Raw genomic sequence first — 24,112 nt, forward strand, 5'->3', positions numbered from 1 at the left:
AGAGGTCCGCCTTGTTCTTTGGTGTGGTTCTTTTAAGTAATGTTGCCAACGGTCTGTATGGGAGCTCGACATATGTCTGGTCAAGCACGTGGTGCCCAAGCGGCTGCTGTTTTGGCCATGCATGATACGCTTCAGACACATGTTGCAAACAGCAATGGTGCGATCTGCTGCACACATCTCAAAAAAGGCCCACACCAAAGAACTTTTGAAAAAATGCGCGGAGTCAGCAGCGCCCTGCACATGCGGTGCTCTGCAGTGTGATACAGTCGGTTGGCTGTCCTTAAGCTGGCCCCTGGAGGGCATCCTGCCTCATTGGAGAAGTGCCTCCTCCACCTCCTCCTCCTCCTCTATTCTATCAGGCACCCACGTAGCGTCTGTGACCTCATCATCCCCTTCCTCCTCACTACTAGAGCAAACCTGGCAGTATGATGCAGCTCGGGGAACATGACTGCCAGGTTCTTTTCCTTCTTTTCCTTCTTTGACACCCCCTCTCTCTGGGCTCACGTTACTGCCTTCATCCGCAGCCTGGGTACCATCATCGGAGCCTTCAAATGCTGCAATCCTCCTGCAGCATGTACCACACACTTTGGTCGAACAGTTCAGGGGACTCCTCAGGACATGATGGTGGGGCTAGGGAAGGAGTGACTGATGCCATTGAGCCAATGGAATAGGCTACTTCTCTTAGCCTGGGTGACAGAGGTTGAGGAGGATGAGGATGGCTTTGTGATCCACTCTACCAACTCTTCTGCATGGTGTGGCTCAACACAGCTAGCTGTCAGAAAAAAGGACAAACGTGCCCCATGGCCACGTGCTGAGGATGTACCATGTCCATGACCAGCACTGTTGGCTGTAGACGTAGAGCCTGCTTGCCCTCTTTTAGTGGCCTGTGAGCATCTGCCTTTCCTTGGTGGCCTTCCAGACATGCTGTAAAATTGGATTAGCAAAACACCACCTGAAGTTTACTTGAAAAATTACACCAGGAATGGCCTGCAGTCAGGTATAGGCTTGGCTAGACTAGAATGCAGTGGATATATATGTAGGAGACTGTATATATATATCTTTATGCACTGCAGATCACTGAATCACCTGCCTGCCTGAAAGTGTCGTTGAAAACGTACACCAGGAATGGACTGTAGTCAGGTATAGGCTTGGCTAGACTAGAATGCAGAAGATATATATGTAGGAGACTGTAAATATATCTTTATGCACTGTAGATCACTAAATCACCTGCCTGCCTGAAAGTGTATTTGAAAACGTACACCAGGAATGGCCTGCAGTCAGATATAGGCTTGACTAGACTGGAATGCAGTGGATATATATTTGTTGGAGACTGTATATATATTTAATGCACTGCAGATCACTGAATGACTTGCCTGCCTGCCTGCCTGCCTGAAAGTGTATTTGAAAATGTACACCAGCAATGGCCTGCAGTCAGATTTAGGCTTGGCTAAACTGGAATGCAGTAGATATATATATGTTGGAGACTGTATATATGTTTAATGCACTGCAGATCACTGAATCACTTGGTTGCCTGCCTGAAAGTGTATTTGAAAACGTACACCAGCAATGGCCTGCAGGCAGATATAGGCTTGGCTACTAAATACACTGCAGCTAACTGAATCGGACTGCAGTGAGATATAGCCAAACTGGATAAAGTGTATATATATATATATATATATATATATATATATATATATATATATATATATGAGACTGACTGTATATATATATATATATATATATATATATATATATATATATATATGCCTGCCTGAAGTATATTAGAAAGAGTACACCAGGAATGGACTGCAGTGAGATATAGCTAAAATGGATACAGTGGATATATATATATATATATATATATATATATATATATATATATATATATATATATATACAAGACTGACTATATATATATTAAATACACTGCAGCTAACTGAATCACCTGCCTGCCTGAAGTATATTAGAAAGAGTACACCAGGAACGATCTGCAGTGAGATCTAGCTAAACTGGATACAGTGTAAGATCTAGCTAAACTGGATACAGTGTATATATATATATATATATATATATATATATATATATATACATGTATGTATGGATATATGTATGTATATATGTATGTATATATATATATATATATATATATATATATATATATATATATATATATATATATATATATATATATATATATATATATATATATATATATACACAAAGCCGGGATGTATATATATATATATATATATATATATATATATATATATATATATATATTAAATACACTGCACCTAACTGAATAAACTGCCTGCTCAAAGTAAATGAAATGACACTCTCTCTCTCTCTCTCTATCTCTATAAGGCGGCCTTATATGTTGTGGGGCGTGGACTTAACCCCCTGAGCCATAATTGGCCAAAGGCACCCTGCCTTTGGCCATTTATGGCTCTCTTTGCTGACGGACCTGTGATTGGCCAAAGCATGCAGGTCATAGTGCATGCTTGGCCAATCATCAGCCAGCAATGCACTACGATGTCGCAGTGCATTATGGGGCGTGAATCACCGCTCGAATTTGGCGCGAACAGCCCATAATGTTTGATCTTCATCGAACAGCTGATGTTCGAGTCAAGCTCATCCCTAGCTATGACCTTCATGTTTGTGTAATATGTGTTTTTAATATTTTAATTGAGTTTAATCATGAGGCCCTCTGGGCTATTGTCACTTTTCAAAGCTACTGTGTATATGATTAAATTAGATTGACATGCATATTTTCCTGCCATTCTGCCTAACATGTGTCAAAAGAAATTCCCATCACTGAAAGTTAAGTTAATGCTATAAGACTTAATGTCAGTATCACGCTGAAGAAGAGTTCATGATGAAAGTTACTCTGTAAGCCTGGCATGAGTCCTTGACCTTAAGGATTTTATCAAATGGTAAGCAATAACACATAACATTCTTGACTTTATTTTACTCTATTTTATGCATTATTGGCTTGCAGTGAACAAGTGTAACAGTTCAGTCATTTTAGTGGTGAAATAATTATATCCATGCTTAAAAAATGATAGAAATATTTCTGGGTAAGCCAAACACCAGAAAATAGAGCATCTATAATTTTTCACCCATTATTTCAAAGCTGATTTCCAGTCTTTAAGCAATTTAAAAAGGCTTGGATACTGAAAGGCCACTATTACCAATAAGTAGAGATCATATTTGGTCTTCAGTTTTAAATTCCACTTTTAGTATTAGAATTAGGAAAAAGGGGCCAGTTATATAGATTTTTTGTAGTTCGTTAACAACTAACATAATAAAGGGAAAGTCTTAAACTCTTAAGAGTTGTATAAACATTACTGACCAATTTTATATAGTCTCTTTCAAAAAAAAAAAAAATAAAAAAATAAAAGTCTCTTTCCATCTTTCCCTTTCATTTTGTGAGTGGAGCTCTGTGGGTCTCGGGGGGCAGGGGGGGGGATCATACCTCATTATTTGATTGAGCATATTGCCCCTGTGTTCTGGTGAGTTTATTCTGTCCAGGGGGTGTGCTGAGGACTCTTTACATTTTCTCACAGTAGATGGAGCACCAATTCTGGGTGGAGCATCGTGTGGAATATTGTAATTTTATCACGAGTTGGAAGCACATCATTTAAACTATTAGTCCAATTTATATAATATAAAATATGTATAGTGAGTGCATCAATCAATACAGCAGCTGGAACGCAAGGTGACTGTACTAACCCTTGTGAATAGACAAAAGCAACATAAGTGCAGAGCTTATTAAGTGCTGCACTTATATTGTTTAAATCCAATTCATAAGTGAAGCACTTTTGGTGGATCATGAAAAAGTCACTATGTTTAATTGATTTTACTTTTTTTTTTTATATATAATTTTTTACATTGTCTCATATGTTTTAATTTTTTGTGATATTAGTATTCAATTTGACACTATAGTATATATGCTTAACGCTGCCTTATTTATTTTCTATTTCATTTTTACATATTGATGTGTTAAAGATAGCTGTTGTGATAGGGATTTTTTTTACACTTATTTCTATTGGGTATAGCGCTGGATGACCTATATCATCATTGCATAAAGTAGACAGGTCCCTCTTACTTTAATGGATTCTAACCCATGTGCCTTTATCCAACAATTAGAATCATAACCATCATACATAGCTATATCCACAGGGATTCTAAAAACTGTTTTTTTTATATCTATATGCATAGAAAGTCCAGACCATTATAATGTTTGGAAGATGACAAAGTAAATAAAGGAAAATTTTAACTGACTGTGCCCTTAATGACATCTCTCAAAAATGAAGAGAGGAAAAAGAAAGGTAACAACTGCACACCTGCTCTATTTACCTGTTTTTATTGAAATAATAAATGCCTTTAAAAAGCATACTTAATTTAAGACTCTTACCATCACAGGTTGGCAAAGGATGGCTCCACCAATGATTTTTTTCACATAGCAATGGTTCTTCATGGCTGAGTGTATAACCAGGCTGACAGCCAAAGGAAACAGTAGATCCAATAGAAAAATCATAGCCATAACGATGACCATGCACTGGTATCCCTGGATCCAAGCATGAGTGGGTATCAACTGTTACACCTACATCACAAAACCAGTTAACTGTTAATATTAGTTTTATAAAAGTCTATACATTTTTTTAAAAATGGAAAAAAACAAATAGGCTTGACAAAAAATGTCCCGTTCCCCCACCCCAGTTTAACTGCTTGCCGCCCGCCGGCCGTCGTATGACGGCCAGGTGGTGTGGCTCTTGTTGCGGGCGGGCATCATATGATGTCCTCGCCTTCCCAGCCCACCAGGGGGCATGTGCGTGCCGCCGGCGGCACTCGCACACACCCGCTGTGTCACTGGGGCCACGATGCACGTGCCGGCGGCCTCAATGTCTGCCAGGCACCCGCGATTGCCAGGTAACAGAGCAGGACCATGGATCTGTGTGTGTAAACACACAGATTCATGTCCTGTCAGGTGAGAGGAGACTGATGGTGTGTTCTCAGTACAGAGGAACACCAATCGGTCTCCTCCCCTTTGCGAGTACCCTCCCCCTACAGTTAGAATCACTCCCTAGGTAACATATTTAACCCCTTGATCGCCCCCTAGTGTTAACCCCTTCCCTGCCAGTCACATTTATACAGTAATCAGTACATATTTATAGCATGGATCGCTGTATAAATGTGAATAGTCCCACAAATGTGTCAAAAGTGTCCGATATGTCCTCTGCAATATCGCAGTCATGATAAAAATTGCAGATCGCCGCCATTACTAGTAAAAAAAACTAATAAAAATGCTATAAAGCTATCCCCTATTTTGTAGATGCTATAATTTTTGCGCAAACCAATCAATATATGCTTATTGCGATTTTTTACCAAAAATATGTAGAAGAATACATATCGGCCTAAACTGAGGAAAAAATTTGTTGTAAAAAAATAAATTTGGATATTTATTATAGCAAAAAGTAAAAAATATTGTGTTTTTTTTTCAAACTTGTCACTCTTCTTTTGTTTATAGCGTAAGAAATAAAAAACACAGAGATGATCAAATACCACCAAAAGAAAGCTCTATTTAAGGGAAAAAAATGTCATTTGGGTACAGTGTTGCATGACTGCGCAATATTTGTTCAAATTGTGACAGCACTGAAAGCTGAAAAATGGCATGGGCAGGAAGGGGGTGAAAGTGCCCTGTATTTAGGTGGTTAATTTATTAATTCACTTTTATTTTTTTACTGTTGAAGGTTACTGGTCATTTTCACAGCTCATGGGGTTAAGACAGGTGCAAAAAAATGACACATTTGTTGACAGATCTTGTGTGTCTTTGTTCAGAGTAGAAAATGTACAAGTAACTTGAGTCACTTACTCATGTGCAATTGATCAATGCTTTAAGAACTGAGATTATGGGTTGTCCTTACAGTGCCTTGAAACAGTATTCATACCCTTGAAATATTCTACATTTTGCCATGTTACAACCAAAAATGTAAACATATTTTATTGGGATTTTATGTGATAGACCAACACAAATTGGCACATAATTGTGAAGTGGAAGGAAAATGATAAATGGTTTTCATTTTTTTTTTACAAATAAATATGTGAAAAGTGTGGCATGCATTTGTTTGCCCCCCTGAGTCAATACTTTGTAGAATCACCTTTCACCGCAATTACAGCTGCAAATCTTTTTGTAGATGTGTCTACCAGCTTTGCATAACTAGAGAGGGAAATTTTGCACATTCATCTTTACAAAATAGCTCAAGCTCTGTCAAATTGGATGGGGAGCACTTGTGAACAGCAATTTTCAAGTCTGGCAACAGATTCTCAATTGGGTTTAGGTCTGGACTTTGACTGGGCCATTCTAATACATGAATATGCTTTGATATAAACCATTCCATTCTAGCTCTGGCTGTATGTTTAGGGCCATTGTCCTGCTGGAAGGTGAACCTCTGCCCCAGTCCCAAGTCTTTTGCAGACAGATTTTCTTCTAAGATTGCCCTGTATTTGGCTCCATCCATCTTCCCATAAATTCTGACCAGCTTCCTTGTACCTGCTGAAGAAAAACATCCCACAACATGATGCTGCCACCACCATATTTCACAATGGGTGTGGTATATTCAGGGTGATATGCAGTGTTAATTTGCTGCCATACATAGCATTTTGCTTTTAGGCCAAAAAGTTTGAGTTTGGACTCATCTGACCAGAGCACCTTCTTCCACATGTTTGCTGTGTCCCCCACATGGCTTCTCACAAACTGCAAATGGGACTTCTTATGGCTTTCTTTCAACAATGGCTTTCTTTTTGCCACTCTATCATAAATGCCAGATTTGTGGAGTGCACGACTAATAGTTGTCCTGTGGACAGATTCTGCCACTTGAGCTGTGGATCTCTGTAGCTCCTCCCGAACTACTATGGGCCTCTTGGCTGCTTCTCTGATTAATGCTGTCCTTGCTGCATTTATTTATTTCTGTCAGGATCTAAGCTAGTATTATCTATATTATATGCACCGCCGTTTTAGTCACTGCATTAGTCATACTAATACCACTATTGTGTTATTTTCTATTTTTTATTATTTATTACCTTAAACGACACAAGCGACGCTCATTACCTAAGCCACATTGGCTTTACAGAAGAGCTTTATTTATTTGTTTATTTATTTATTTTTTATTTATTTGTTTGTAAAACATTTTGAAAACCATTTATCATTTTCCTTTCACTTCAAAATTATGTGCCACTTTGTGTTTGTCTATCACATAGGATCCCAATAAAATACATTTACGTTTTTGGTTGTAACATGACAAAATTTCAAGGGGTATGAATACTTTTTTAAGGCACTGTATATTAATTTGTTTTCATGATATCCTTGTCTAGTTTACACAAACAAAGCCTTTAATTTTACATAAAACAGAGCTTGTAAATGTTTGGAACCAACACATCCAAATTGATTTAACCCACATCTGTGTTTAAAAAAAACAGCAGCTAGCCAATTACTGGTTAGTATACTAATGTGCATCCTACTTACTCTCATAATGAATCTTGAAACCGTTATTGGATCGGCTGTTGTCTGTTGTAAAGAGCAGGTAGAGGTAGTTCATGCTGCTGAATAGAAATTGTGGGACTTGTGTGCCATTAAATGAACCCACAATTGGTGATAATAAGTTTGGGCCATCATGTACTTCCAGAACATCATAATTAAGTTCTGTTTGGAATCTGAAGAAAAAAAAAGATAAATGCAGTTTAATTACTTATTCACTCATTAACTATTTCAGTTCAACTCTTTACTGCATTCCAAAAGCAGAGACTATTTGGAATACAACAATGCAATTAATTTTTTTTTTTAAGTTGTGTCAACACTTGCATTTCTGCAGCTGTTTTGGGTGCTTAAGGAGGCATCTACAGATGGAAAACATTGCATGGATAAACATTATTTTCAAGATATGGAGCAGCTTAGCATTTGTGCTATATGTGGTACATTCTGCTCCCAGAACTCTAGTTCAGTGGAGGGGGCAGAGATGCAAAATGACCCAGTTATGCCACCCAAATGTTGCTGCTGGGAAAATCTGCCTTCAACAAAATGTGCCACATCTGTGTGTGTAAGCAAACATGGGAATCTCCATACACATTCATAGACATATTATGCTCATAGAAGGACACATGTCTAAAAAAGAAGACAGCAGAATGGGTAATATAGGACTGTGGTGCACATATACTTTAAATAAAATATCATGAATTGTTAGGTAAAAATATATGAGATAGTATCCACAGCTGGATTATAATAACAGTGTATTTTTTTTTGTTTTGTTTATTTGCTGGCTAGCTGGTGTGTGTGTTGGGAAAAATACTGTGTTTACTCAATGCAAAGCTGTCCATATTGCACCTTACTGTAAAAGCTAGTTAGAAATCGGGGTAGTTTCCATTTTTGCTTAGAGATATAGCTCTCCTACACATCAGCTGCTCTGACCACCCCTCCTCTCCACTGATGGGTTCTCTGATTGGGCAGGGGGAGAGAAGATGTGAAACTGCAGCTGCAAATGATGCATACAGCTGTTTTGTAGGACACCCATATCAGAGTTCAAGAAGTATAGCTCTCAGAGAAACAGTCAAAGATCTTTATTAAATGTCTTTGACACTCACTGCCATGCCAGGCAGCAATTTAGTTTAAAGTTTTAAGTTTAAAATATTGCAGCATTTTTCAAATAGACAAGGATTCTTTCATTTCTAACTCAGAGCATTTAGAGAATCAGCCTAAGGATTTTTTAATATTTTTTTAAATAAAAGAAAAGGAAAACTGGTGCACAAAAATATTAACAGAAAAAAAATTGTAAAATAGACAACTTCAATATCAATATAGATATGATTAAAAGGGAAAAGTACTTGCAAAAGTTCTTTTGAATTTAGTTCCAGAGTAAAGTCTAATTCACTACTGAGTAGTCTGGTCTGTTGTATCAGAGTTACAAGCGCTATTGAATGACTCACTCATGGAAAGTTTTGGGGGAGTATTGAGAGATGTCACCTTTTGTGGATGATCTAGAAGATGTCACTAAGCCAACTTTCACCTAATCAAAATAGCTGAGGGTTGTGATGTTGGAGTGTTGAAGTGTTAATTCAGTGGGCACTTCTTTAATATTACTTCTCTAACTATATGAATATTGCCAGATTACATGGTGTGATCTAAGCTCCATTGGCTTCAGTGGAGTGCCGATTATACATCTGGGGTATTTTAGGCCCCTGATATCTAAATAAAGAGAACTTGTCCCTATAATATGCTGTCACATGGGTCTGTTGGTTAAATCTAAACCGATGACCTGTGCGGGGTTTGTAAAACATCGCCTATGGATAACTTAGGGAGTGCGGGCAATTTTAAAACTTGACATGTTGGGTATATGTTTACTTGATGCAACATCATCTTTTATATACAGAAATAATTTGTGTACACCAAAATTAACTTTAGTGTATTGTACTAAAAACATGCATTTGATAAACAGTTGTGCTAATACCATGTGACATAAAAAAATATAACTTCCACAATTTTTGTGCAGCTTCTGCTTTCTAAATACATATTATTATTTTATTTTTTTAAAGTAATCTTTAGGGCTAAAATCTGCCTTTTAACATGTTTGCAAAAAACATAAAATTGGCTAAGGTAGCAAAAAGGTTAATGGATATTTGTGATGGTCATTACCATGCTATGGGTTAGAAATCCTTCTACTGGGGCTTAATGAGACTGAGCCTTTGTCCTGACAAAGGTGCTGTAAACTAGAATATTTTAACAACTATTTTATGACAGTGTTTCATTAAAGGTCAATGACTTAATGTTGCCAATGACAGTCAATTAACCATTTAGAATGTGATTCCATTAACATTCTTTGCAGATCCTGGATAAACAGGATTCAGATAACTCCCTACTCTACACCGTTCAATCTGAATGTTTTGTCACTGAATTGCACAATTTTGAAGCAATGAAGGTGACATTGTGTTTTATACAATATCCCATTCTCCTCACTCAGTTTTGGGGTTCATCAGACTTCATTATCATCACCAATGGTTTATCATATAACTTTCAGAAGTGAATCTGAATTGAAAAATTGGAGAACAATTGGAGATGTGTTATCTTATAGAGATCGTCTAAACATGTTAATTGTGCTGCAGCAGTTCCTTACATAATTTATACTTTGTCTTGAATTTCTCCAGAAAAATAAAAGTGCACTTTCTGACATGACTCTGTACCTAGGAACTCCTGTTATGTAGCCTAACAGCTGTACATCTATACTAGGAGATCATCCAAGGAAAAGCTGCCTCTGCTTGCCAGTCTTACTAGATTTGAAGTGAGGTTTGGCAACGCCACTATTGTTCTGATCACTGTTCTACTTCCTGGAATATAATATGTATGTAATACAACAATCTCTTTGCTTCTGCCTCATTCATTCTGTGTATCTGTGTTTTCAACATCTCTCCTCCTGCTTCTTGATCCTTATCCCACTAGTCATGAGATGATCAGTCGTGAGGGGGCAGCTCTGACATGAGTCAGCAAAAACCTTGATTCTCTACTAGGATGTCTGTAACCACACAATGATACATAGCAGAATAAGCAATTGGAAGTCAGTAATGGGGAAAATATCAACTGCAGAGACACCACAAGGAATGCTAGTGACTAATCCTTTGTCCTCTGCTTGGTTTTGTAAGATGTAGTTTCCTTGTTAAAGCTCTTCTTTACCTACTTGCTGACCAACTCACGCCGATATACGTCAGCAGAATGGCACCGCTGCCTGAATCGCCGTATATGTACGATGGCTCCTTTAGGAGCAGTAGCAGGCACGTGCATGTGCTGCACAGCAGGGGACCCGATGCGCATGGCCGGCGGGCACAATCGCTGCTGGTCACCAGCGATCGTGGGTACGAGAGCCAGAATGGGGATTTGTGTGTGTAAACACACAAATCCCTGTTCTGACAGGGGAGGAGAGACAGATAATCTGTTCCTACTAAGTAGAAACAATAAACTGGCTCCTCCTCTAGTCAATCCCATCCCCTCACAGTTAGAAACACACACAGAGAACACATTTAACCCCTTGATCACCCCCTAGTGTTAACTCCTTCCCTGCCAGTGACATTTATGCCCTGTACACACGATAGGATTTTCCGATGGAAAATGTGTGATAGGACCTTGTTGTCAGAAATTCCGACCATGTGTAGGCTCCATCACACATTTTCCATAGGAATTTCCAACACACACAGTTTGAGAGCTTGCTATAAAATTTTCCGACAACAAAATCCATTGTTGGAAATTCCAATCGCGTGTATACAAATCCGACACACAAAGTGCCACGCATGCTCAGAATAAATTAAGAGATGAAAGCTATTGGCTACTGCCCCATTTATACGTACGTGTTTTACGTCACTGTGTTCAGAACGATCAGATTTTCCGACAACTTTGTGTGACCGTGTGTATGCAAGACAAGTTTGAGCCAACATCCGTCGGAAAAAATCCATGGATTTTGTTGTCGGAATGTCCGATCAATGTCCGACCGTGTGTACAGGGCATTACACAGTAATAAGTGCATTTTTATAGCACTGATCGCTGTATAAATGTCAATGGTCCCAAAAAAGTGTCAAGAGAGTCCGATCTGTCTGTCGCAAAGTGTCTGATCTGTCAATGTCGAAGTCCCAACAAAAATCACTGGTTGCTGCCAATATTATAAAAAAAATAATAATAATAAAAATGCCATAAAAATGACATAAATATATTCCCTAGTTTGTAGACGCTATAACTTTTGCTCAAACCAATCAATATACGCTTATTGCGATTTTTTACCAAAAATACATAGAAGAATACATATCAGCCTAAACTAATGAAGAAATTTGTTTTTAAAAAAAAATTGGGGGGATATTTATTATAGCAAAAAGTGAAAAATATTTTTTTTTTTCAAAATTGTCTGTCTCTTTTTTTGTTTATAGCGCAAAAAAAAAACTCAGAGATGATCAAATACACCAAAAGAAAGCTCTATTTGTGGGAAACAAAGGACGTAAATTTTTTTGGATACAATGTCACATGACTGCGCAATTGTCAGTTAAATCGATGCCATATCGCAAAAAAATGGCCCAGGCAGGAAGGGGTAAATCCGTCCGGGGCTGAAGTGGTTAATAACCATAATGATAAAACAACACATGCATGCACACACACATAAAATAACAGTCAGGTTGTTTAAACCTACCACCAATAGACTATCCAATTGAATCAGAACAGTGAAAAAATCTAACAATTGGCATGTCAAGCACAAATTTGAATTTTTTTATTGTAGGAAATTTATTTTTAAATGTACAGATATTTAAACACACACATATATGCAAGAGTATTTCTGTAAAATTTATGAAGGAATGTGAAAAAAATCAAACCTTTCAAATGTGATTTTAATGGAGCGTCCAGGTTCTGCTTCGATCACCCATTCACAGTTCAAAGAGTCTTTATAATATCCAGGCCATCCCGGAGAAAGAATGACTCCACTGGGAGATGAAAAGTGACCGCCACAGGGAGCTGTCAGGGGAAAATATACATTTCCTATTAGTAACCGTCTTAATAGTTTGTTGCATAATGTCCTGTGTGAGCACAACTCCAATCACTGTTCAGCCCTCCCATCCCAAGGTGTAAAAGGTGCTTGCTGCGGGAGGCCATCCTTGCTCTAGCGCATCACAGGTCCATAGAAAGTGGACACACACTGATGATATCATTCCTTCAAATATTTTTTTCAAGTTAAATAAACTTACAGACCCCACCTGTAGCCACACCCCTACAATGCATGCCACTGGGATGGGGCTTAATCACAGAGCCCTACAACTAAGCCCAATCTTGGTAAAATGTGTTAGAGGGACACAAATACAGGCTGGTACTGTTAGTTTGTTTGACTTGAATAAACTAGTTAGAGGATTGACATCATCAGTGTGTTGCCGCTTTATATAAATCTTGATTGTTTTTATAATTGTATTGAAACTTGTATTGAAACTTTTAAAAACTTGTAAATTGAAGATCAGAGAATATATAATGGGTCTGTTAAAAACAAAAAACAAACTGTGGTGATTTTTTTTTTTTATATATATAAAGTGGGTGCATAATTTCTGCAGTAAGTTAGGGGCTCACTGGATTTCTGCAGCATTTTAAATAAAGGAAAACACATGGAGAAATGTGCCTGTAATTCAAATATGTACTGCATAGTTTTTGTTTTTATTTATTTTACACAAAAAGATACTTTAATCTTAGACATTTCCTTGGTGCCTTCTATACTTATTGCACAATGAGCAGTTGCAATCCTCTCAACATGAAACTCTTATAACCACCCCCACCCTTGTATTACTCTTTTGCTTTGATTATTATTATTATTATTATTATTATTTTATTATTATTATTTTTGCTAGTGAACTATGTTATTTTGTGTTACTTATTTATTGCAGGAATCCATACTAAACTATCAATATATAAATAGAATAGTTATTAAGTTCTATTTAAAACCTGACATTCGTTGGCTACAATTTTTTTAGAGTTATAACTTTTTCTCCACATTTGCTAGTTTTCGGCATGCTGGAAATTTTACTGTATAAGAAGGGCTTATAGATATCATTTTTGTGATTGAATATCTAACAGTCATTTTCTTAAGTTTAGATTGAAATGTAACACAGTCTCTCTTTGAAATGAACACCAGAACACCAGTTAATACCTGCCACATATATCTGAAAAGTTAAGTTTGAGCAAGAATGATTTAATGATGTGCAAAAATCTTCTGTCATTGTGCTACTTTTATAGGGAGCATGACATATTTCCGGAGTCGGAAATGTGCTCAATCACAAAAGTTATAAGCTTCTACCTTCACACATGAAATATAAGCCCATTCCTGCAAATAGCCAAGAGTTCCTAATTCTATATCTATGATCTTTTATTATATTTTGTTACTGCCCATATATTTTCTTTGTTTTAACTGTGTAAGAACTCTTTTTGAAAACTATAATTTGATTACACTGCAATACAAAGCAACTCTAGGCAGCTAGCTAAATAAACTGTTAAAGTATATTTTACCCCATTCACATTTTATTACACTACAGCTTCCCAGTCCTTAGCTATGGTGGTTATTCCATTTTGTTTTCATTTTTACCTGGTGATCCTCCAAGTGCCACACTTTCTGTCCTAGGGTAACTCACTGTATTGTATCTATTGGGGCGATACAATACAGGACAAGAAGTGTGTTGGCACAAGAACAAACAATTTCTCTAGCACTCAAAAGGTCAGACACCAGACCTGGACCTAAAGCAGGGTATATGTAACCTCTGGGACTGTACTTCGGCAGTGCTGCTCTCCTCAGACAGGAAAATCCAATTATACACTGTAAAAGAACACTCAGGGGGTGCAAATGACAAATAAACACTGTGGGCGGCACAGTGGTGTAGTGGGTAGCACTCTCGCCTAGCAGTAACAAGGGGTCTCTGGTTCAAATCCCAACCACAACACTACCTGTCTGGAGTTTGCATGTTCTCCCTGTGCCTCCATGGGTTTCCTCCGGGTACTCCGGTTTCCTCCCACACTCCAAAGACATGCTGGTAGGTTAATTGGCTTCTGTCTAAATTGGCCCCTGTATATGAATTTGAGTTAGGGACCTTAGATTGTAAGCTCCTTGAGGGTAGGGACCAATGTGAATGTACAATGTATATGTAAAGCACTGCATAAATTGATGGCGCTGTATAAGTACCTTAAATAATAATAATACTCACAAGTGGACAGAAGTTTTATGCATGACAACAATCTCAAATGGTCAGTCAATGTAGTGACAGGTGACCAAGCAATAGGCATTGTTGGCAGGCTAACAAAGATAGACTTGGGGGGCACACCCTAAAAATGCATAACATTAAAGCTGGTGCAGCTATAAGACCGGCAAACAGAAGAAAAGATTACAGCACACAGATGCTAAAATTACATTTAAATTCTGCAAGGCTAATTAAAACACCTGAACATATTCAGCAAATAAGTAAAAAATATGGGGATTTTGACCCAGTAGTGGGCTATTTTTGTGACAGCATAGTTATACTTTACAGGTGACCACAAGGCAGTACTATTTTAACATGTATTATTTAATTTTTTTTTACTTTTACACACAAAATATTTTAAAAAAATGTAAAATACACAGTAATTAAAATACTACATGTTTTATGCTTCTATGGATTGACTCTATTATCATGATTATTCTTGCAGACCACAAAATATACTTATAAAGAAAGCTAAAAATTAACAACTATCTTGTCATATTAATAAAAAAAGGAACATGAATCAAATCTTCTGTTCAAAAGTGAAACAATTTCATATATCATTGAGTTTATTTATTTTACATCCTTTCTGACTTTTCTAATTTTCCAACATCAGCATTTCTAGGAAAGTAATTTTAGATCTGACAATAATGAAGTGCTTTGGGTGACCAATTATGATAAATATGATGCAAATTCTCACAGTGTACCGTAGAAATATAAGTGTCTTAGAAATATTGTAAAAAATAAATATGTGGATTTCTATAATGTACGATATTTTAATCCCAAATATATTCATTCAATGTATTCATATGCATTCAAACATAGTAGCATTTCTAAGACTTCTTAATACTGACACTGGCTTCAAAAATTAATACTTTGAAAACTAGTCCACTATGCTTTAGGTTAGGTGTACAAAGACTTGCTTCTAGCTATGCACAGTTGAAACAGGAATAGGAGTTGTGCTCCTACCCACTGCAAAGGATGTACTGACCCTCAGTAGAAAGCACTCTTGAAGCGTGCACCTGCACTTGCTGAGAACAGAAAACATTTTTCAGAGGGAACATATCCTATTCATACGTTCTCTACTGATCTTGTTAGGGCAGGTTAAGCTCTGGCAGCCCTCAGACATCCCTGTAAATTTAGAACAAATAGGCCATTGACCCTTTACATGTGAACTGATGAAAGATGGGTACTTACCAAGGCATAGTTTAGCCCATTAATTGGTATGGCTTGGTGAATTCTACCTTGGCTTTGGCTAGTATTCATTTTTTTTATTTTGCCCATAGTTACACTTAAAATCTATACATTTTTATTACTTCTGTGTTTGTGTGTGAGTGTGTGTTGAGGTTTACAGCGAGCAGTGCTTTTATTAATGCTTTTACAGGCAAAATTAAAAATATACAATTATTTTAACTTAATTTTTAGACAAGTCTGTGGGAACCCCTTAACTTACCTGTGAAGTGTTGCATCTTTATAATAAAAATACATACCAGGCCCTTATTCTTGATATGGGTCTGATATAGATGTCAAGTGGTGACTCCACTCATTAAAAAACAAGAGAAAACAGCATGGGTTCCCCCCAAATTCCATATCAGACTCTTATCATAGCATACAACCTAGCTAACCAGAACAGGGTGAACATGCTTGCATCCCTCTCCTGAACCCTATCAAGCTAAATGACCTCAACATGTTAGGCATCCAGTAAGTGCCAACATCCTAACAACCAGTGACATATATCCACCTAAACATTCAGCTGTGAGCTGTGGACTCTTGGGTGACAGGTGCATATAACCAAGTGAAAGAGATAGTGTAAAAAATGGTGTGGGGTCACCCATAAAAGGGTCTCCCCTTGCATAAGGGTCTGGTGTGGATTTTGGAGGGAATTCCATGCTTTCTTCTTGTATTTGTGTGGGGGTTCCCTCTGAAAATCCATACCAGGTCTGAAGGGCTTGGAATTAATTTTGGGGGACCCCATGCCATTATTTCAACATCCAATGGTGGCATTTAGGAGCCCTAAGAAGAAAGCTGTTCCATTTACAGCCATAGTAGTAATACAGCTGCTAAATGTTTCACTTCCTACTTCAAATGGAGGTTCAGTTCCTGCACCTCTGAACAGCCAAAATTCAGCCTGAACCATCATTTGAACCAAACCACCAGCTAATTGATTTTTCTGCATATTTGTTCCACCAAATGGCCCAGATATAGAGAGGTAGATGATCATACACTGTAATATTTTAGCACATTCATACCACTAATACATTATTTATTTATCAGGTTCTTACCATTTAACTGCCATCACTGATATAACAGTTGTCATTTACATACTCCAAAGTAAGAACCATAATGTTTCCAGTGAACAGTAAATGAGGATTTCTCACAAGTAAGCAAGAGCTATGAGCAAAGATACTGTAGCAGGAGATTCTCTGAGCCATCATCAGATTGGTAAGGGCCAGTTACCAAGGGTCACAGGCTCCAGAAGTATCTGAAGGCCAATGATGGATGTTGATAGCCTCTCATGGCAGGGATGTTATTTCCAGATACACTGTGTGCACAATTATTAGGCAAGTGAGTATTTTGACCAAATCATAATTTTTATGCATATTGTCCAAATCCAAGCTGTATAAATGATAAATGCTTATTGGATTTAAGCATATCAGGTGATGTGTATTTGTGTAATGAGGGAAGGTGTGGCCTAAGGAGATCAACACCCTATATCAAGGTGTGCATAAATATTAGTCTTCTTCTCCTCAGGCAAAATGGGTAAAAAAAGAGATCTAACTGACTCTGAAAAGTCAAAAATCTTTCAGAGGAATGCAGCACTCTTAAAATTGCTAAGATTTTGGGGCATGATTACAGAACCATGAAACATTTTGTTGCAAATAGTCAACAGGGTCACAAGAAACATGTTGATAAAAAAGAAGCAAATTAACTGCCAAAGATTTGAGAAGAATCAAATGTGAAGCTACCAGAAACCCATTATCCTCCAGTGCTGTCATATTTCAGAACTGCAACCTACCTGGAGTGCCCAGAAGTACAAGGTGTTCAGAGCTCAGAGACATGGCCAAGGTAAGGGAGGTTAAAACCCGACCACCACTGAACAAGACACATAAGTTGAAATGTCAAGACTGGGCCAAGAAATATCTAAAGACGGATTTTTCAAAGGTATTATGGACTGATGAGATGAGAGTGAATCTTGACGGACCAGATGGATGAGCCTGTGGCTGTATCAGTAATAGACACAGAGCTCCACTTCCACTCAAATTAAGGTTAATTTACCATGCAAGAGATAAACACAAGGTCAAGTGATGAAGCAGGCATCTAGGTAGAAGGTGATCAAATAAAAGGAAGGCCATTCAGGAAGGCAAGGTCAGACACCAAGGTCGATCTAGATCAAAGGGATGTATTTACAGAAATAACTAGCTGACTCTATAATAAACTGTCTTATATAGAAATAAAATATCTTTTGAAGGTTATTAGCCAATATTGGACCATACACTAGAATAAATGCATATACACACAAGCCTAATAGAAAAGTAGCATAAGTGTAAAATAGTAGTCATGGGTCTTTGTCCTCCCATATTTGTTTGTAGGTCTCTAGACTTTTGCAAAGACTTATTGAAACAGTACTTCTGTGATGCCACAAGTTGCCACTTTTGTAAGTTTGAGTTTTGCTCACAAAACTACTTGAAGCTGAATTTAAAGAATCTTAATAGGAACATTTTAAGACACTGGAAACTTAAGTACGATCTGTACAATCTGAACTTGCAAAATTTGGATGTACAAAAGTCAGTTTAAAATCAAAGATTACAAATCTTGAAACAATAAAATAGTCGAGGCCACAAACCTTCACATCTTGGTATTGGACCACTCCACATAATTTTCCCATCAATCAGCATGCAAGTAATGGTTTCAGTGCCCTGAGTCTTGATGAAACCTTCTTCACAGACAACTGATACAGAACTTCCCAGCTGAAAGTTGTCACCAAAGCGACGAGCATTTATTGGAACTCCAGGATCAGGGCATTCATTGTGACCAAAAGCTGTAAAAAAAGAGTATTAAGATAACTGTTGACAACCATATGGTAATGCAGTGTCTCTGAGAGCCAGATTAAGGATATAGTAAAATATTAATTTAATTAACCCTTTAAAATAAATATACATGTTTGCAATCAAGTTTACAGTAGTACAAGAATATAAAGAATAAGATCCTTCTATTGTGTATAGGGCAAAATACTATGTGATTTTATGCATTTATAAAGACCTAAAAAAATGCTAAAAAATAAAATGCAATAATAATAATATTAATAATAGTTATTATTATTATTATTATTTACACAAACAAAAGCTCATTAATTAGATCAATACCTTCCCATAAGGTGACATAATATTTTACTTTTTTCATGATATAATAAAATGGATATTTTACCATTGCAAAGAAAAATACAATACATGGGTGTATTTATAAAGCACTGAATGTGACATTCACCAAACATTAATTGTAGGTGAATCAATCACCATAAGTTAAAATATATGCACCAGAAAGATTTACCTGCAATGAAAGTTGGGTGAATGCCACAGAGATAATTATTTTAAATCCAGTAATTTAAGTCATCATATACTTTGTCATTTGAGAAAATTATATTGCAATCATAAATCCTAATTGATAAAAATACCAAACCCATTAAATATTAAACAAAAAATAATACAACAAGCTCATCAAAACTTGTGCAATATTGATTTTCATGTCTTTTACAACACTAAAAATTTAGCTGCACATGAAGTAATGCAGTTATATATGCGTTGTAATATATATATTGATAATATTTTTACATTTGTAAAATTTAAAATCACATTAAAGGAAGTATTGTAAGTTTAGTATTGTGAGATCACGACATTGGTATTTTCACATCGTCAGCAGTTATTTCCAACACATAACATGTATCTTGACATTTCTCAAAGATAACATTCCTTGCAGCATTCAGTTAGATGGACATAAACATTGATTATTCTCATACCTTTAACCTAATACGTTTTTCATGTATATGTGTTGAAACCACAGACAGCGGCACTGTATAAACATCTGTGCTCCAGTTGTGTTTCATCTTTTAACCCTATAGTAATCTACTAAACTATAGAGAAACTATTTATAGCTTTGATATGGCTTCTATATGCCATGGTATCCATGCCTAATACATTTTGGTTTCCCATTAAATCCTAAATACATTGAACACAGAGATGAGAGAAAAATGAGAGTTGCTTTAGAAACATATTAGTTAAAGGTATCACTGAGTGTATTTCAATGAGCAATACATATAGAAGAACAAATGTTAAACCTGGGTGGCTAAACCATAACTTAAAAGGTCATATTAAAGACAAAAAAATGGCCTTTAAAAAATATAAAGCAGAGGGGGTCACTGTCAGCATTCCAACACTACAAGGAATGCAACAAGAAGTGTAAGAACGCAATCAGGGCAGCTAAAAAAGACTATGAGAGACACATAGTGGAGGAGAGTAAAAAATCCCAAGAAATGTTTAAATATATTAACAGTAAAAAGGCGAGGTCAGAAAACATAGGCCTCATAAAGGATGATGAAGGGAAGTTGGTTTCAGATGACAAGGAGAAGACAACTGTATTAAATGCTTTCTTCTCCTCAATCTACATAGGAAAAGGAGGTGTATAATAACCACAATGGTATTGTTAGTAACACGTCCAGGATGTGTACAAACTGTTACAATGTGCTAAAATGCTCCAATCAAACAAAGTGCTATAGTGCTCCAAATATAGTGTGTGCAACACTTGCGATAACACTTGAAGGGAGACCCCATGAGAAAGGGCGAACCAGGCCAGAAGGCCATATCAACCCCCTCCCAAGACTTTTTGGGCAGGCCCAAGAACCTACACCCTACTAATCATGCTGTGAAAAAGTGACAAACACACATAAAAAGTATAAAAGTGCTATGGTGCAATATCACGGCAGGCCCTTTGGCCAGGAATCAAAAATGTATCTGGTCCCAGCCAAAAGGCTCAGCCCTAGAGTCAGGTGCAAAAAAAGTGTGACATGGTGCACTGACCTTGGTGCCAGTAAACTCAAAGTAAACCCTATACACAGTGAGAATTACGGCACCCCTGGACTGCCACCCCAGGGGCACATACACCACAGGCTTCTTTCACTGCCCAGCCTTCCACCAGACCAATGTCCCTCCATCTCTACCAGGAGGCATCAGAATTTAGACAGCTTAGGGAGAGCCTTGTCTACAACTGGGGACAAGCCATGTGCACATAGTCAGATTCAACCCATGAGGAAAAAGGCCTCCCACCACCATCACCATTCTTTATCAATTACATCAAAGAGGGATACTAGCCAGCACCCTATCTCTCCATAGGTCACTGACATTCTCTCTCCTGAAAATTGATAAGAACAGATTTATTTATTCTTACCCATTAGCATCTAAGCTTACAACACATTCCACCATAAACCTCAAGTCAGTTCTCTCCAGTATTGCGCTTTAACCATCATATAATTAAGTAATTTTTGAATTTTTCTCATAAAAAGCATATAAAATTAACACAAGGTAAGTACAGTACAACCGTCATATCCCTCCTCCCCACTCTTCCACCTTACCCACCCCCAAAACTCATCTGCTTTCTCCACCCCCATCCTCCTCCTATCCACTAGAAGCACTGCATACAGTACAGTTTAACCAGACACAAATTGACACAGTCTTCCTCAGATGCAGCATGTCTCTCTTTCACCTCCCAGCATCTCACACCCCGCAGCACCTCCCACAGAATGGCCATAAACATCCACATCTTCCTCTGTCAAGCCACATTCCCCTCCACCAATCCAAAAAACCAACACATAAAATCCATATCTTTAACCCCAAGGATCACGTCCACAAAGGGGGCCAGCTTCTTCCTCTGCAATCCTCCACAACCCATTCATGGGCATACCTCCACTCTGAAAAGTCTCTGGGCCTAAGAAAGTTTTTTTTAGTTAGTAAACAACTCTGAAAGGCCATCCAGGCAATTTCCTTTTGCCCGTTCATGATGCCTCCCTTAGCCCACGTTCTTTGAGGAACTGCTCAAGCAGGGAGACAAATGAAGGGGGCACCAGGGTGAAACCGATGGCCCTGGTGCCCCCTTCGTTTTACTCCTGGCTTGAGCAAGTCCTTTCCACACCAGACCCATTTACTGCATGGAACATTCTACCATCCCACCACCAGAAAAGGTTTTATAATGGCTCAGCCAGTAATGCATGCCCGAGTAGGAAGGAACATCTGGGAACCCATACCCTCCCAGCTCCGGCTGTTTTGTGACAACAACGCGGCGACTCTTTCCATCCTTGCACCCCAAAAGAACATAAAGAGTCTACATGTCACTTTCTGGATCCACCTGACCCCAGGTGGGAAGATCAAGCTGAAGTATAGTAGCAATGGCAACACCACTGCTTTAATGACCAGAGTTTTGCCGGTCAATGTCAATCGTCTACTGTAGATCTCCAGAAATCCAGCTTTCTAGTGATATTTTCCATCACCTTCTCCGCATTGACCTGGTTCACCAGGTCCCTTTCGAAGTGTGTTCCCAAACTGGCAGAGTCTATTGTGGTACCTACATGTAGGAGCCTACATGTACCGCTCATAACACACACCTGACTCTTATGCCAATTAACATTCAGACCTGATACACTACTAAAGAGGATCAACTGAAGCTCAGCTCTTCTCAACTCCGCTTCAGACGTGCAGACAAACGTGGCATCGTCCATATAGCACACTGACTTGACACATCCGCCATTACTGCCTGGGATAAACATTCCCTTGAGTACCTTATCCCTCTGTACATGTTTCAACATGGGCTCAATGGCACAAATGAATAGAATAGGCGAGAGGGAACACCTCTGCCTAACCCCTGAACAGACCAGGAAGAAATCAGACAGGTTACCATTTACCAGGACCTAGCTCACCACTCCCGAATACAGACCCCTCAGAACATTCAGAAGCGGCCCTGGCAGGCCCATTTTCCCCAGGACTCTAAACAAAAAGGCGTGACCTTGTCATAAGCCTTTTCTAAATACATCCCTAGCAGGCCCAGTGGCTTATTATTAATCTGAGCGTAGAAGGACAAATCCCTCAACAGGACCAGATTATCCATGATCCTGCGCCCAGGGACTGTGCAAACTTACTACTCACCTACCAACTTCCCAACAACCAAGCTCAACCTACTTGCCAATAGCTTGGCCAGCAGCTTATAGTATGCATTAAGCAGCATGATCGGACACCAGTTTTTAATTTGTATTCTCTTTCCCTTTTTAAATATCAAAGTAATCGCACCACCATTCATGGAGTGTGAGACCATTCCAGAACTCATACAGAATCTCATCAATTCCACCAAATGTTCTTTGAATAGCGCACAAAACCCCACGTATAGCTCCGCAGGGAGGCCATCTCTTCCAGGGATCTTGTTCTTAGGCATCTTTTTTAGGACACACTCCACCTCTTCTTCCACTGCTGGGTCAGTTAAATCTTCTGCCTCCTCCTCCTCCTCCCCCAAGCACCCTTCCACCACCTCACAATATTCTGCCGCTTCCTCCTCAAATGCCACACTCTTTCCACTATAGATCTTTATAAAAGGACCCCACCTTCTCCATCATTTTCTCCCCTTCAACCTCCACCTCTCCTGCCAGCATTGACCTCATCACGTTTTTAGCATCAACCACTTTTTTAAAGAAAAACCATGAGCATCACTCCCCCTCTTCCATATCCTGAATGTTTGCCTCAAAGATGATTTTCTTGCCCTTTTCTTTCAACATGGCGGTTCTTTCGACCCTGGCCTCCTCAAGCTATGCATCAACCACCAGGCCCATTCTTCTGCACTGATGCTGGAACTGGATTTTCCATATCAGCTGCTCTTCCACCTCTCTCCACTCTCTAGCTTTCCATGCACATATCCTCTTAAAGAATCCAGTCACCTTCCCTTTCATCCAATACCACCACAGTAATATGTTTTGATACTCTTTTTTTCTCCAGCACCAATTTCCCAAAAACACATCAAACCTCCTGCACACATCTTCATCTTCTAACATAGAACAGTTTAGCTTCCACAGCCCACCACCAAACTTTACTCCCACTCCCACCTCCACCCTACAAGAAATCAACACATGATTCAAAAACAGGTCAGAAGTAGTACTATAGTTGGCAAGACCCAAACATTCTGACAAAAAAGAAAATCAATGCGCTAAGAAACTGCCCCGCTATCAGGAAAGTAAGTATGGGAGGGTGTGCTGCCCTGCACAGCCACCGTAGCATCCTTCAATCTCAGGTCTGCAACAAGATCA

The 24,112-nt window shown here is 38.3% G+C and overlaps 1 protein-coding gene across 1 annotated transcript in view; it reads right to left on the reverse strand.

Annotated features, from left to right (window-relative positions):
- CSMD3 (CUB and Sushi multiple domains 3) overlaps positions 1 to 24,112 on the reverse strand; it is a 1,635,173-nt gene that overhangs the window by 682,347 nt on the left and 928,714 nt on the right. Inside the window, exons 16-19 of the mRNA XM_073632169.1 lie at positions 18,626 to 18,820; positions 12,394 to 12,532; positions 7,526 to 7,713; positions 4,418 to 4,606 (exon numbers count right to left, since the gene is read on the reverse strand). Coding sequence (XP_073488270.1) covers positions 4,418 to 4,606; positions 7,526 to 7,713; positions 12,394 to 12,532; positions 18,626 to 18,820 — 711 coding nt within the window. The remainder of the gene's footprint in view (positions 1 to 4,417; positions 4,607 to 7,525; positions 7,714 to 12,393; positions 12,533 to 18,625; positions 18,821 to 24,112) is intronic.

This window comes from Aquarana catesbeiana, linkage group LG05 (genome assembly GCF_042186555.1).
Source record: "Aquarana catesbeiana isolate 2022-GZ linkage group LG05, ASM4218655v1, whole genome shotgun sequence".
NCBI classification, from domain to species: Eukaryota; Metazoa; Chordata; class Amphibia; order Anura; family Ranidae; genus Aquarana; species Aquarana catesbeiana.